Source organism: Ictidomys tridecemlineatus, chromosome 8 (genome assembly GCF_052094955.1).
Source record: "Ictidomys tridecemlineatus isolate mIctTri1 chromosome 8, mIctTri1.hap1, whole genome shotgun sequence".
NCBI classification, from domain to species: domain Eukaryota; kingdom Metazoa; phylum Chordata; class Mammalia; order Rodentia; family Sciuridae; genus Ictidomys; species Ictidomys tridecemlineatus.
In genome coordinates, this window is record NC_135484.1 from 138,082,555 (window position 1) to 138,097,047 (window position 14,493).

General features: G+C 44.8%; 1 protein-coding gene across 1 annotated transcript in view; it reads right to left on the reverse strand.

The window, feature by feature from the left end:
• Positions 1 to 4,626: 4,626 nt before the first annotated feature.
• Lyrm4 (LYR motif containing 4) overlaps positions 4,627 to 14,493 on the reverse strand; it is a 143,283-nt gene continuing 133,416 nt past the window's right edge. The window contains exon 3 of the mRNA XM_078020498.1: positions 4,627 to 5,028. Coding sequence (XP_077876624.1) covers positions 4,960 to 5,028 — 69 coding nt within the window. The 3' untranslated portion in view covers positions 4,627 to 4,959. The remainder of the gene's footprint in view (positions 5,029 to 14,493) is intronic.

Below are 14,493 nucleotides of genomic sequence, written 5' to 3' on the forward strand. Positions count from 1 at the left end.
AGTTTCTAGAATGATTGACATAAAGCAGTCAGTAGTTATTATTTACTTGCTCCCTTTCAAAAGTGTTGGAAGAACACGGCATTTCGAATCCTCGGGGCAGCTCTAGGGTGGACGCACATTTAGCTCTACTTTGTGGATGATGAAACTAAAGTGTGGAGATGCTGCTGACTTGGGTCTCACCACCAGAAGAGGTGGGCCTGGAAGACAAAGGAATGAATGATTTTCTTGGTCATCCGTAACTGGGGGCTACTTTGTCAACCTGCCCTTATTTATGGGAAGCTGCCCTGAACCAGGATTTGGGGCACACTTGCCCGTGTACCAGGCCCATGGTCCTCCCACGGTCGGGTATCTCCATCTTCCCTGTCCTAACACTGAACTTCCCTCTTAGCTCATTCCAACCCAAAGCCCTCTTGAGTTCTCTTGAACCTTGCCATTCTCTTGCTCTTGTAGCCAGTCTAGCACTTAGTTCTGCAGGTGTTCTACAGGCTGGTCTCCTGAACAAAGAAGACCAACAAGACTCTCTCCCAGGCAGGGACTCTGGCTCAGGCTGGCCCACAACATGCCTCTACTTCAAGCTGCTCACTCCTCCCAAGACATATTTAAAACCTGGTCATATATCCTGTATGTGCTGTAGTTATTACATGTTTGCACATGAATGAAATGCTCATTTAAAAAATAAAGAAACATGCTGGCTGGGTGGCCCGCACCTGTGGTCCTGCACTTGGGAGGCTGAGGTGGGAGGATCACTGGAGCCCAGGAATTAATAAGCAACATAGGGAGGCAAACAAACAAACCAAACCAAGTACACTGTCACTAAACTGTTTAAGAGAGGCGAAGTCACGTGAGTTCAGTAGGTAATTAGCAAAATGCTTTAAGAATATATAATGAACACACATTTGAGACATACCTCTAAACAAAGAAAATAAAGTTTTGTCTGGTGGGAGGTTTGTATTCAGTACTACTGATGTTTCTGGGAAAGCCTGTCATGCTGGTAAGGAAGAGAATAAAGATTGTTTCCAGGAAGTGGTGTTCCTGTGGATCCAGCTTCTTACACAAGTCCTGCTGCCTCAGGGAGACGCAGCCCAATGTCCCATGGTTCTCGTGGGTCATGCTGTGGTCAGCACAGACACCATTAGTCTGACCCCAGCACCTGCAATTCCAGTTTTATTGATGTTGACAATTCTTGTGATCTAATTTCAAGATAGCAAGACCCCAATTTTGCTGTCACCACTATGGTGGCAATGGTCCCCAGGTAAAAGGATAGATTCATCACCAAGAGTTCTCCTGTTTCTCTCCTCAGGGTCTTTGACTTGAAACTGTGCCTTAGAGCAAAAGCAACAACATCCATCCCACTCCCCACATGGATATCAACACAAGAAGCAATTTTCACAAATGGCTCCCTGAAGCACTGAATAAGGGCTATGGAAAGATTGAAAAGTGAAGGTCTTATTGTTTCCAAGAGAGGAGGGAAGCCACTGTCCTTATAGATTCTGGGAAAATGCTCAGAAAACAACACAAACCCAAACAAAAAAGACTGCTATATCATCAGTCATTGCTCTCTCTACCCGGTTTTTCTAGATCCTTTTGGAACTACTGGTAAACACCAGATTAGCTGTGAGGCAGCTGCCCACTTGAGATGTATGGAGCATTTCCTGGGGGCTGTTCCTTTTATGTGTGATAATAAATATCTGCATGAGTTTTGCCAGCTTCATCTATGTGGTCTCAGCAAATGTGCCTATTCCATGATCCACTGCTGTTGATAACCTAGACTCAGTATCTAAGATGCTCCTTAATCTAGAAAGCAAGCAGCAGTCTTTAGTCAGCTGCCCCTTGGTATCCTCAGGGGATCTGTTCCAGGAAGCCCTGTGGATGACAAAATCAGTGATGCTCAAAGTCATTATGTAAAATAGTAGAATGTTTGCATAGAACCTATACACATCTTTCTGTAGAATTCAGCCGTCTTATATGACTTGCAATAACTAATAATGCATACCACAAGTACGTTTAGTATAAACACGATTTTCCCCAATTATTTTTTGGTTGCTAAAATCCATGGATGTGACACCTACAGAGATGGAGGGCTTACTCTATAAAGAAGATACTATACCTAACAACAAAAAAGTGGCTTATTTTGTTATAATATATCCTTGCACTTTCTACCAACTCAACCTTTACTGTGTATTCTATTTTCATTTTTAGAACCATGACGCCAACATGTAGACCAACTTTCCTCAGCCTCTTAAAAAAATCCGATGACTCCTTTTGCTAAATATAGAAAAATTTCTCCCTACATCAAGCCCCCAGTCAAACTTGTTACATATAAAAGACTTTTCCTATAGAAAGATTTTTTTTTTCCTACTGAGAACTACAGGTAAACATTTCTTCATAATGGTCTTGAGAAGTTATTTTTGTTGGTACTTTAAGTGGTAAGATGTTGGAGCGTAGCTCTGTGATCGAGTACTTGCCTAGCATGCCCAAGGCCTTGGGTTCAATCACCAGCACTGGAAAAACAAAAACAATCAAGAGAAATATTCTCAACCTTTGGAAATAAAATCAAAGGGCTGGAGATGTTGGGTGAGGCTGAGGAGGGAGGGGGTTGTGTGACTGCTACTGGGTGGCAGGAGAGTGTACATAAAACAGTCTATGCCAATCCATGTTATCCTTTCAGTTCCACAATCTAGAGAACAAGAGCATCAAAGCAACATAGCCATGGGCTTGGCTATATGAGGCGTCCCAAGTCCTAATGCATCATGGCTTGTCTAGTCCAATGCCATCTTTGAAGTTCTAGAAAGGGTTCTGCTTGGCCAATGGTTTTCACCTCAGGAGAGGTGAACTTCTGGTGGTATTTCTCAGTTGCTAATATCTGACACTGAAATTGATCTCAACCCCAGCCTGAACCCCTTCGTTAGAACAGTCATACAAACTGTAGAGTTCTGGAGGCTGATGGTGATGGATGGTGCAACCCCCACTCTGCTCCAAACCCTGCAGCTGGGGCCCAGTCTCCATGGACATGGCACTTTATCCAATACTCTAGACTCAAACTCGATCCTCTGAATTTGGGGAGTTCCCAGTTTGAGGCTCTGCCTGCAGACTTACACCTGTAGTGAAGGATCAAGACCTGTTTGGGCTTTTTCTGCCATAGAATTCTCCTTCCTATCTTTTTTGCAGATTCCAAATGTGTAATTTTACCTAAGTTATAGACTTGCTCGGTATTACCAAGGCTTTGGGCAAGGTTCAAACCCATTCATGTGGTTTCATTCACACAAAAGCAACCTGATGTTAAAGGACTGCAGAAAAATGTTAAGTTTGCTCTGCCTGCCTTTGGAACCAAACCTGGAGGGTAAGTCTCCTCGAGTTGTTCTTCTGCTTGCAATGGGATACTTTTAGAGGAGAAGGTTGGAGTCTGGAGTTAGGTTTCCAAGTAGCAGCTGTTCAAGGAAGTATAAATCAGAGGTGCCATCCACTAACAACACTGCTGGATGAGGTCGTTGGTGAATGACTTTGATGCAGAGTGGAAGAATGGCACCAGGGCCACATCTACCATGGCTAGGGACTCTGGCTCACGACGTTCAGCTGAAGGGGAGATCACATTTCCCTCGTTGTCTGTGATCACCCACAGCTATTCTGTTGCAGGTCCACTCTGCTGCAGCTCCCAGGAGGGAACTGTTCAGAGTAACAGATTCGGGACCTACAGTGAGCTTTGTTAGTCTCACGGGTGCACGAGACTGTATCCTGAAAAAGTTGTGTTGCCAAATAGGAGGGCTAAATGCTTCATCTATTTTGAATGCATCATCATAAATATAATCTGCACTGTATGGATGCCACGGACACGTGTAACTTACAAGGTGATGAGGGTGACAAGGGTATAGGCCCAGAACTGTTCATGCTTGACTCATGACTGAGAATTAATAAAAGGGTGACTCCATCACAGCTATGGCAGGAACTGTAATACCTACATGAACCTGTTCAAACCATAACACATGAATCTTGAATCCACTTAACACTGTACACACAGGAGAATGAGAAATCACTCTAACAGGGTCTGGGCCCTGCCTAAGCTCCCCAGAAGTCAAGGAAGTTATTTAATATGCTTCTTCTAGATGTGTGGAAAGAATGTATTTTCCACAATAAAAGCGTACAAATGATAATCTTTATTATCTGTAACATACTCAAGGAGCAGGGGTTCCTCAAACTGATTAAACACTGAAAACATTAGATCTTCAAGAATATATATTAACTCGGTCTCACCTCTCATTTACCAAGTTAGAATCTACAGGAAGGGAAGTGGTGAGAGATCTGTCTGTCTGATTCTGACGGTCAGCCGGAGCTGTGCCCAGTGCTATTAGCAGTGGTTCCCAGACACTGGGGCCTGTCAGAGGTAAGATTCTGATGCACAAGGGGTGGGGAGGGGTTCGCTGCCAATCCTCACACCCACTCTGGCTGGCTGTAAAGTACTCACCTCTGGGCGTATCCTGTTCCTCACCACCCTGACCTGCTCTCTACTCCCCATACAAAGGGAGTTTTCAGCTCAAGGTGGGACCTGCTCAGGGGTCTCCACTTCTTCAGGCCTTGCCTCAGCAGGAAGTGAATGTGCATTACCTTAATGGGTTTATTTGGCACAAAAGAAAAAGGGAGACACTTTGGTTTATTGTCAAGGACCAAGAAAAACAAAGTCTGTATATGTTCTCTACAAATGGTGACGAGCTACAAGATGGGATGGGAGGGAGAGGAGACACCATAATACATAGCATTATTCTGAGTGACCTCTGGCCCTTCATTCTAACACTTGAACTGAGAAGGCACAGCCATCCTTTTCCACCAAGGCTGTAACAGAATGGAAAGGTGACTCAGTTTTTCAGCTCCCATAGGGTAGGCAAAGTGAGAGGCTATTTTCAGCCTGCACACAGAATGGATGCTGAAGGTGGTCCATGGCCCCGTCGGTGGCTGGTTCCCAGTTCCCTAGGTCCTTGGCTTCTCTTGATTCTCAATGACAAGCTTGTCAGTTGAATAGAGTTGGCCAATCTGAACCTGAAGGCAAAAAAAAAAAGCACAGGTCAAGAACCATAGGACTCTCCCAGGTGTGAACCATCAGAAAAAGCCATTTGTAACATTTAAGTGCAAATACATTAGCCTCTGCCTTAAATGGCAGGGTATTCCCTCCAGGAAAGTGTACTGTGGGGCAAAGCGGACCTCCAGAAGTGCCTCCTTGCACCATCCACTTCCCACACCCCCTCCCTGTGAGAACTCAGAGACCCACACGGCCATTCCTGAAAGGGCCCCAGGGCCAGCCTGGGTCTGCCCACCAGGCTCCCTGGTTGCGTCTGGAGGCTGAGCCTTCCACATGTGCGCACAGGTTCCCCACCTGATGGACTTCCTTCAAGGCTGCCTCTTCCACCCAGAAAGGCTTTCAGCATGAAGCTGAGGTGCGCCTTTTCCATGCTGGGGTGGAAAAGGTGTTGCATTCTGGGAAATGCAAACACTTAGCTGCTGACCCTGGTGGGCAGAGGGCAGTCTGTGTTCACACATCTCCTGCCGCCCGTCTTTCTTGCCTTCTATTTTAAGTGTCCTTTTCAATTAAGTGTCTCTGTTAGATTAAGTGCTCCCACTGTCTCAGATGCATGCCCAGCCAGAACCCAGGGCTATGGCCTTTCCTTCCCCCAGAACAAAGGGTCTTTGTCACAATTTTTCTTTAAAGGCAGCTCTGAGAGATGCTTCTTCTTCTTCTTCTTCTTCTTCTTCTTTTTTTTAAAGGAATAAGTAGAACTGGCGAAGAAAGGGAGCATTAAGAAATCTGTCTGGAATTCAGAGTAGGACCCTCTCTATGGGCAATCCGGGGCACATAACAACTGCTTTTTAAAAATACAGGCGAGAGCTCTCTATATGTGTAGTATGAATTGTAATCATTCTGCTATCATATATAACAAATTAGAATAAAAAAATACAAGTGAGAGAAAACTCCCAAAGGCCAGAGCTGCCACCCAGAGTGGCCGGGGGTCAGAATCAAGAATCCTCTGTGCTATTCCCCACAGAAGGGGACTATCAGGAGGTGCTTGGCTGAGTTTACCACCAAGTTTTGAAGTGGCTAGCAGCAGACACAAGTCTATGAGATGGCATGTGGAAGAACCCTTTAACAGAGTTGTTCCAAGACAGAATGGAACAAGAAGACTGGGCATGCAACGCAGTTGTAGAGCGCCTCCCTAGCATGCACAAAGCCCTGTGCTCAATCCCCCGCTGGGTTAAAAATAATAATAATAATAAAAAGGAAAGGGCTGCCTTAAGAAGCAGTAAATTCTGTCCTTGTGAGAAGCATCAAGCAAGGATCGAGAAGGAATTTACATGCCAGACAGGTTTGAACCAGCGGAGCCCCTTCCAGCTCTCAGCTTCTCTGACTGAAGGCACTGTGCACGTCTCCAGGGTCCACCTCAGGTGCATCTAATAACAGCCATGTGGTCTCTCAATGTCCTAGTGATCTACATCTTCTACCTCTGTCACACTGGAACAAAGGGTGGAGCATCAGAAAGACACCCAGCAAGACAGTCAGGACAAGTGGGCTATAATGTGGCTTTGCTACTTGTTGGGTGACACTCTGTTCCTTCTTGTCTCATATGAACACTGCAGCATCCTCATCTGTAAATTCAGAGGCCTGAATATTCCCAGGTAATCTTTACAGTCTCTTGCTGCTCCAACAGTGTTTGGGTGCTCAAAAAAAAAAAAAAAACAAAACAAAAAACAAACAAACAAACAAACAAAAAAAAACCAACCAAACAAACAAAAAAACAAACCACCAAGAGAAAGATGTGAGATTCCTGAGCCAATGTGGTGGACTCTATGGTATAAGGTCCTTGAGCAGCTGGTGGGAATCTGGTCAAGGGGCAGTCATTGTACACATGGAGAACATTTAACTGGACTATGTGGCCCAACATATGGCCAGTAGGAGATGTGCCCAGGTTCATGTCTGTCTTCCTCTCTACTGCCCCCCAGTGCTTTGGAAGACCCTCAGAGGCAGCGGCAATGAACCATGCACATCTATGTGCTGGGCCCTCACAGTCCTGGCAGACAAAGGTGCTCAGCAGACCATTGAAGTGTGCGCAAGAGAAGGAATGTGAGCCCAAGGACAGCAAGTGGCTATGCAGCAAAGATGGACAGAGAGGCAGGGCTTTTTCTTCCAGTGCTAGGGTGCTCTCCTTCAGCACAACAAACAGGAGTTTGTTGAACAAAAGAGCAGCAAGCCCTGGAGGGTAGCCTCGGCCCCAGGCCCCAGTCACTCGGCAGGCCCTCAGGTGTGGAGAGTGACAGACGAGGGGTGAATACAGGGCTGGAGGAACAGAGAGGAGTGAGTCAGCCAGAGGGAGTGAGAGGGAAAGGCCCCTCCAAGGGCAGCTGGTGTGGAAGCCTGTGGAGCTCTGTCAAAGATAGCAAGGGGCTCTGAGTGTAGATGTGGAGGGTGGAGGAGGGGAGGAAAAGAGACTAAAAAGAGAAGTGGGCTAGGCATAGATCAGGGATGCCAAACTGTTATGGTTTAGAGATGAGGTACCCCACCCCTGCAGCCGAGACTCCTGTTCATGCAGGACCCCTGGAGGTGACTCTCATGATAGAACCCGAGAGCCCAGGAAGGCATTTCTGCAGGCTCCGCTGCCCAGTGCTCCGAGGCTACTGTAGCTGGGATTCAGGGCCCCAGCTACTGTGCGAGCAGTGGTGGTGCTTGTTTCTCAGGAACACAGAATCCTGGAGTTGGGGAGTTATGAAGGCTCCCATCAAGTTTTCAAAGGAAGACCTGGGAGACGAGGCAAAGCGTAGAAGGAGTGGAACCCCTTCCGGCTGCCCCTGAGAAGGCGCTGATTGAAGCTGTGAAGGTGAAGCCAAAGTTGGGATGCAGACCGACCCCAGAAATTAAGAGATGCCAGGAACGTGAACTGTCTGTAGAGAAAAGTTCCTGGCTGAGAGTGCAGGCTAACGTGCCCTGCAACTTGCAAGGCCTGAGGAGAGAACATCTCACGCCGCCACGTGTCCTAGCTGCTGTACCTGGAGCAACAGGACCTGTTTGTCCAGCTGGTTTCACTCTGGTTTTGGGCTCCCCCCTTCTTTCCATGCCCCTTCTCCTCCCTTTTGGAATGGGCACATTTTATATTGGATATCTGTAACTTGCTTTTGACTTTTACTGTGGCTTATAGCCAAGAGTTTGCCTTCTATCTTAGATGAGACTTTGGACTTGGGACTTTGGGGCAAACCTGGAACTGTTAAGACTACAGGACTCTTGGAGATGGACTAAATGTATTTTGTGTTGTGAGATGAACATGAGCTTTTGGGAGGCATACGGTTTGGGTATGAGATATCCCCCTAAATGTTAATGCAGGAACAGTCAGAGGTGAAGTGATTAGAGAGCTAGGATCTAATCAGTCCATCCTAGTTTGAATGGACTGATGGGGTGGTAACTTAGGTGGGTGTGGCTGGAGGAGGCAGGTCACTGGGGTGTGCCCCTTCCCCTCTTTTTTAGTTGAATGAACGGAGCAGCAATCCGCACCATGCCCTCTACCATCATGCTCTGTCTCACCTTGGGCCCAGAGCAATGGACTAAACTCCTGGATCAATAAGAATAAATAAATGTTTCCTTCTCTAAATTCTGGTTGGGTATTCTTATCACAACAACGAAAAGTGGACTAACTCACAAACCCACCATGAGGGAGATGAGAACCATTAAAATGTGAGAGGAGCCAGGCGCGCTGCCGCTTACCTATAATCCCAGTGGCTCGGAAGGCTGAGGGGAGAGGATCATGAGTTCAAAACCAGCCTCAGCAAAAGCAAGGCGCTAAGCACCTCAGTGAGTCCCTGTCTCTAAATACAATACAAAATGTGGCTCAGTGGTTGAGTGCCCCTGAGTGCAATGCCTGGTACTGGGAGCAGTGGGTGGGGCATGAGAGGAACAACTGACTCCAAAGACCACTTTATCTCAGTGTCCAGGAACAAGAGCAGCAGAGGCCAGAGCCAGGGGCCCAGTTCAGAGCCCAGCAAGGAGGAAGGTGAGAGAGGACTGCAGCCTGAACTGAGGAAGGGCAGCGGTGTAGGGGGAGCCAGAGAAATGTGAAGTGCAAAAGGGGGAATCAACCACAGCAAGGGCAAGACCCACAGGTGCAAATGCTCCACTTATTAGTGTCCTCACTTTTGGTGAGGAATGGAGGCCAAGTGAAGTCAGAGCCTGAGGAACAAAGACTTGAACTCCATATCTTCCCATCTCTAACCAGTGCTTTTTCCAAAACGGCACTCCTCTGCCAGTTCCCTAAACAATGCTGACTTCTTCATAACATAAAGTACACATCACCAGCCGCTGGGTGCAGTGGCACATGCCTGCAATCCCAGTAGCTCTGGAGACTGAGGCAGGAGGATCACAAGTTTAAAGCCAGCCTCAGCAAAAGCCAAGTGCTAAGCACTCAGCGAGACCCTGTCTATAAATAAAATACAAAATAGGGCTGAGGATGTGGCTCAGAGGTCAAGTGCCCCTGAGTTCAATCCCTGGTAGCCTACCAAAAAAGTACACATCACTGTAACACGGTGGCAGTCATGCAAGACCTATAACCCTATATGATTAAAACTGGAGATAACCACAATAGGTAACTGTGGACTCCCTTGTACCCATCTCTCCTTTTCCTTATTGGGGTCAATGTGTGAATTTAGATTTCTACAGTGTCTAGCTCTTCTTGTATCAAGAGGGGACAATGAGATGTCAGATTACATCATGAATGGAAGATATGGTAAACCCACATATCAAAACACTGCCCGCCACTTCTCCTAGGAATCTGAAGCAGATGGCTGAGATACCAGCCGCCATATAGCACTGTGTTTGATATGAGAGTCACACAATGAGAATGGGGAACAGAAAGGAGGTGCCTGGATTCTTGATGACCATGAAGCCACCATGCTAGCTCTAGTCACCTAACTGCCAGCTTGCTTAAATGAGAGAAAAATAAACTGTATCTTTTAAAGCCACTATTATTTGGGTTTTTTTTGTTACACACAACAAAACCGACTCCTGATTGATTTGAATACACACTGTGAATTTTAATTTTGGAGCATATAACTAATGAAGATAAAGGTCAGTGCCAAGAAGGAGGTTTGCTCTTTCCTGTGATAAATGGAAGCAATGTCCTTATTACCTGGGAGGTGCCATTAGCAGATAGCATTGAAATTTCAAAAGCTTTAAAAAAAACTACATAAGAACTTTATGAAGATCTTATTCTTTTTCTCCTTAAACATTTAATTGCTTTATGGGATGTGGCTATGAATACTTTGGTATTCTTCTGCCTAGACTGTTAATTCATATATAAGTTTAAAAGGTTGTGTGTGTGTGTGTGTGTGTATGCAAACATAAAAAATATTTAATTTGCAATTATATCTCACTTGCTTTTTCTATTGAACCTCATATTATAATCCTTATGCCACTAACTTCTCTGAAAAGGATATTTTCAATGATTGTATATTTTGTTGTAAAGATGCATAATTTATTTATCATTCTCACATGATCAACACTTACATTGCTTCCATTTAATGCTAGGATAACCACTCACATATATTTTAGTGCATTTATATATATTTTATAGAAAAGGCTTCTAGAAGTGGAATTACTGGGTAAATAGGTCTGAAGATCTTTAGGGTTCCTAAAGGACCTTGCAAAATTGCTTTCAAAGAGGTTCGCTTGTTTGTCCAATGGATGCTCCCTCTGGTGGCCCCTCTGAAGGCTTCAGCAGCACAAGTGTCCTGTGACAAAACAAATGTGTCTGTCCCCACACAATATGGTGGGTGGCCTGGGTGTACGAACAGCAACCCTCAGTGCATTGGCTGGAGCAGGAACACAGGATTCTCCCACTGTGTGGCCTCTGTGTGCTCCCATTATGATAGCGAACCTGACATTTACTTCTTAACGTCCACCCTCCTAGAGGACAGGGCCTCTGTAGGAGATGCATTCCTGCAAGACACAGCTGTGTGTGTGTGTGGGTGACCTAGGGTCCATCTGCCTCCAAAGAAAATCCTGCAGAACAAAGGACTGCAGGACAACCTAAAGAGTCAAGCTGTAGGAAACTTGAGATCACAACAAACCACATTTAAAGTCCACCCTGACTAAAGTATGAATTCGATTTTTAAAAATCCATTCTTATTTATTTGATGTTGGGGACAGAACCTAGGGCCTTGCAATGCTAGGCAAGTGTTCTACCACTAATTTATGCACCTGCTCTTGAAATATCCACTCAGAAACAGGAGTTTTATGGTCTTTGCAGAAAAATACAATAAAATAAAATGAAAAAAACAAACAACAACAACAAAAAACAAAACCAAAAAAACTCACCCGCCCTCTGGGCCAGTGACTGAAGCTTCCTCGTCCCCTCTGCAGAAGGGCTCTTTCCTCCCTGAAATACTTTCTGCACACAAGGGACCACTCCCATGGTGCTCCCATGGACCTGTACTGCCTCCAACTGAGCCTGCCTCATTCCCTGCATTAAAAATCAGTGACTGAGGAGAGGAGGAGGTGAGGGTGAGGAGCCTTTGAGATGCCTAAGCTGGCCTAAGTAATGCCTAAGTAATGTCTGATTATGCTCAATAACTAATAATATCAGTGTCATAAATGCCATGGGTGTAAGGCTGTCTGCCTACTAATTTTAAAACCTAGATCTATAAGTGATTGCAGAGTGCTTTGGTGATCAGTGCCTGGAGGAAACTGAAGAATGTAAGTCAATAAAAATAGCAATAGGATCATTTACTGCAAGAATGCTCACTGACTGATAAACAGAACCAAATGATCTAAAATTGGCTGAGCAGAGAGTTTAAGGCCATAATCCAGGGCTTTATGGGATTAACCAAGAGCAGTTACAGAGAGGTAAGGGAAACATTCAGTTCTCACAGGGAGGAAAAAGTAGGAAGTTATCCCAATGAATGCTGCAAGAGTTGAGGCTGTAAATGTTTGTGTAACAGTTCTGTTGCATTTATTTGGCCTGTAAAATGTGTCAGCACACATCAGGAGGCCAGCTGGGATCAATGCTGCTGTGCTAATGACAGAGCACACTGCTTCGGAGCTGCAGGTGAGAGGTCTGGTCAATGGAAGTGAGGAAGAGCAATTAACAGCTTCAATTTACAGTCCCTCCAGAACCCCAAATTGACTTATACGGCCACATCAGACTGTTACTGTGCATAAATTGGTCATTAAAGCTGATCACACTTTTATTCTATAAAATTTATTAGGAGCTGGCATTAGAGTCCATTAGAAAAGTATACAGATTATTCAATTGTAAGTAGATGGGAGGCCTTGATGGCCCCCAAACATTATGAGCCCCGAGACTCATTAGACAAAAAACCTGCTGGGGAGGAAGGAAAAGAATTCAAGAAAAAATAGAAAGTTGAGCCTAATGTTTCAGGTCTTCATTGCCAACTCTTCTGTAGCAACATGGAGTTAGTTACCTGTCCTAACACATCCCAGGACCTGAGAGTCACAGAAGCTGGGCTAATCAGCAGGGGAGTGGGTGTTGATGAGGCCTACGAGGGGAATAGACCTGCTCTGGGCTGGGATCTTAATCTGGTCTCTGCTGCTTTCTGCTCATTTCACAGAGTGGCTACGAAAATCAAATGAGGTACTAGACATGAAGAAAATTTACCAACTTCTCCAGCTACAGGGGCCCAAATATGTGAAAGGTCTAAATGCTGCTGGGAGGATTAAATGAGAACAGTGCCAGGCATACAGCAAAGGCTCATTAAATGTTATGTACTTACACAGCATTGTGCACGGCCTGTTTTTGTCAAGATGTGTATCATGGGTTCCAGGCCAGACCTTAGGCATCTCAAAGGCTCCTCACCCTGTAGCTGTTAAGAGTCTAAAAGTCTGACACAATGAAACCCCCCCTGTGGACAGAGAGTGTCAGCGACAACAGAGACCACCCCCTGGTTTTGAACATGAGCTTTCTGGGCTGGATTTGAGGGAAGATGCTGAGTGGATTCTTTCCTTATCTCTGCTCTGGGGGCGCTGCTTCCAGTCAGGAGGGGCCATGATGCTCCCTGCTGGTCCGAGCAGCCCATAGTGAGGTGGAGGTGCACCGACACTGGAAAGTTACAAGAGAGGGCTTCGGGCTTTGCTGGCAGAGACACAGGGTGAACTGTCACTGCTCTCTTCCCTCTTGGAGGCTGGTGAAATCAAGCAGGCGGGATGCTTCCTGGCCACTTGGGGACAGTGCCAAGTGTTGCTTCTGGCATCATGACTATTAATGATGATGCAAGTGACATTTAATGAGCATTTACGGTTTACCAGGCACATTTCTAAGTGCTTAACTAATTTAAATATTTCTTTTAGCCCCTCAATAACTTTGTAAAGAAGATACACATTAAATTATTATCATTAATTTATAGTGTTATACAGGCAAATTGTAACTGCCTTACTCTGCTTTAATTTACATTTTTTCAAAGCACATACTTGTTCTGATGGGCATACTTTTCCATGTCACCCATCAAGAGCCAGCATCTTAGTGAATCACTCTAGACATATAATGAAAAGACAGCAGCAAATCTCAGAGCAACAAAAAAATATACCTGGAGAGAACCTTAATCAGAAATATCTGTGATCTTCAGGAAGAAACTAGAATACTTTGAAATTGAAAAGTTTAATGAAATGAGAGACAGACCATGGTCAGGAAAAGACTGAATTACATGAAATAAAGGTCAATGTTTTGCAAAATAATAATTCCCCCCCCCCCAGTGTTGGGGATGGAACCTGGTCATGTGCATGCTAGACAAGTACTCTACCACTGAGCTATCTCCCCAGCCTTTAAGGTATCTCTAACACAATGATTAAAAAAAAAAAAAAAAAATCCCAACAGGATTTTTTAAAATATTTGACAAATGACTTTAAAGCTTATTTGAGTGAATAAAAAGTCAGGAATAAGAAAGAAAAATTTGAAAAGGAAACTCTTAAAGCATTTTTGAGGTACAATTAAAACACTATGGCCTTGGTCCAAGGCAAGAGAAATCAAGATGAGGAAAGGATTTCAAACTGCACCTTGCTGTGCAGAAGTAGTTAATACACGAAATCATACTTCTGGGAATTAAGCTTAAAGAGACTGATATCTAGAACATTTCTTTGAAGTCTCCTATTGATCTCACACAGTGTGTTCTGCTCTCTCTATATGTGCTTATTTAATAGAAAAATGTTTCCCAAGTCAGTACGTAACCTTGATTCTCCAAGAAGATGCACTGCATTTGTCCTGTGCTCCTGAGTGCCTTCTGATATATGAAATTTCAGAAGCATTCTTTAATTATCTCACTTCCCCAGGATAGCTACACTTGATAGGGACTTTGGCAGGAAAAAAAAAAGAAGAAGAAAGAAAAAGACAAAGAAAAAACAATGCAAAACAAAACCTCTGAGTCACCAATATGACTTTTACAAAATATGAATCTTTTATAGTGGAATTCTAGTTTGTGGCCTCCTGTCAGATGGCACGTGCTGAGTCACCTGCTCCCATTTGC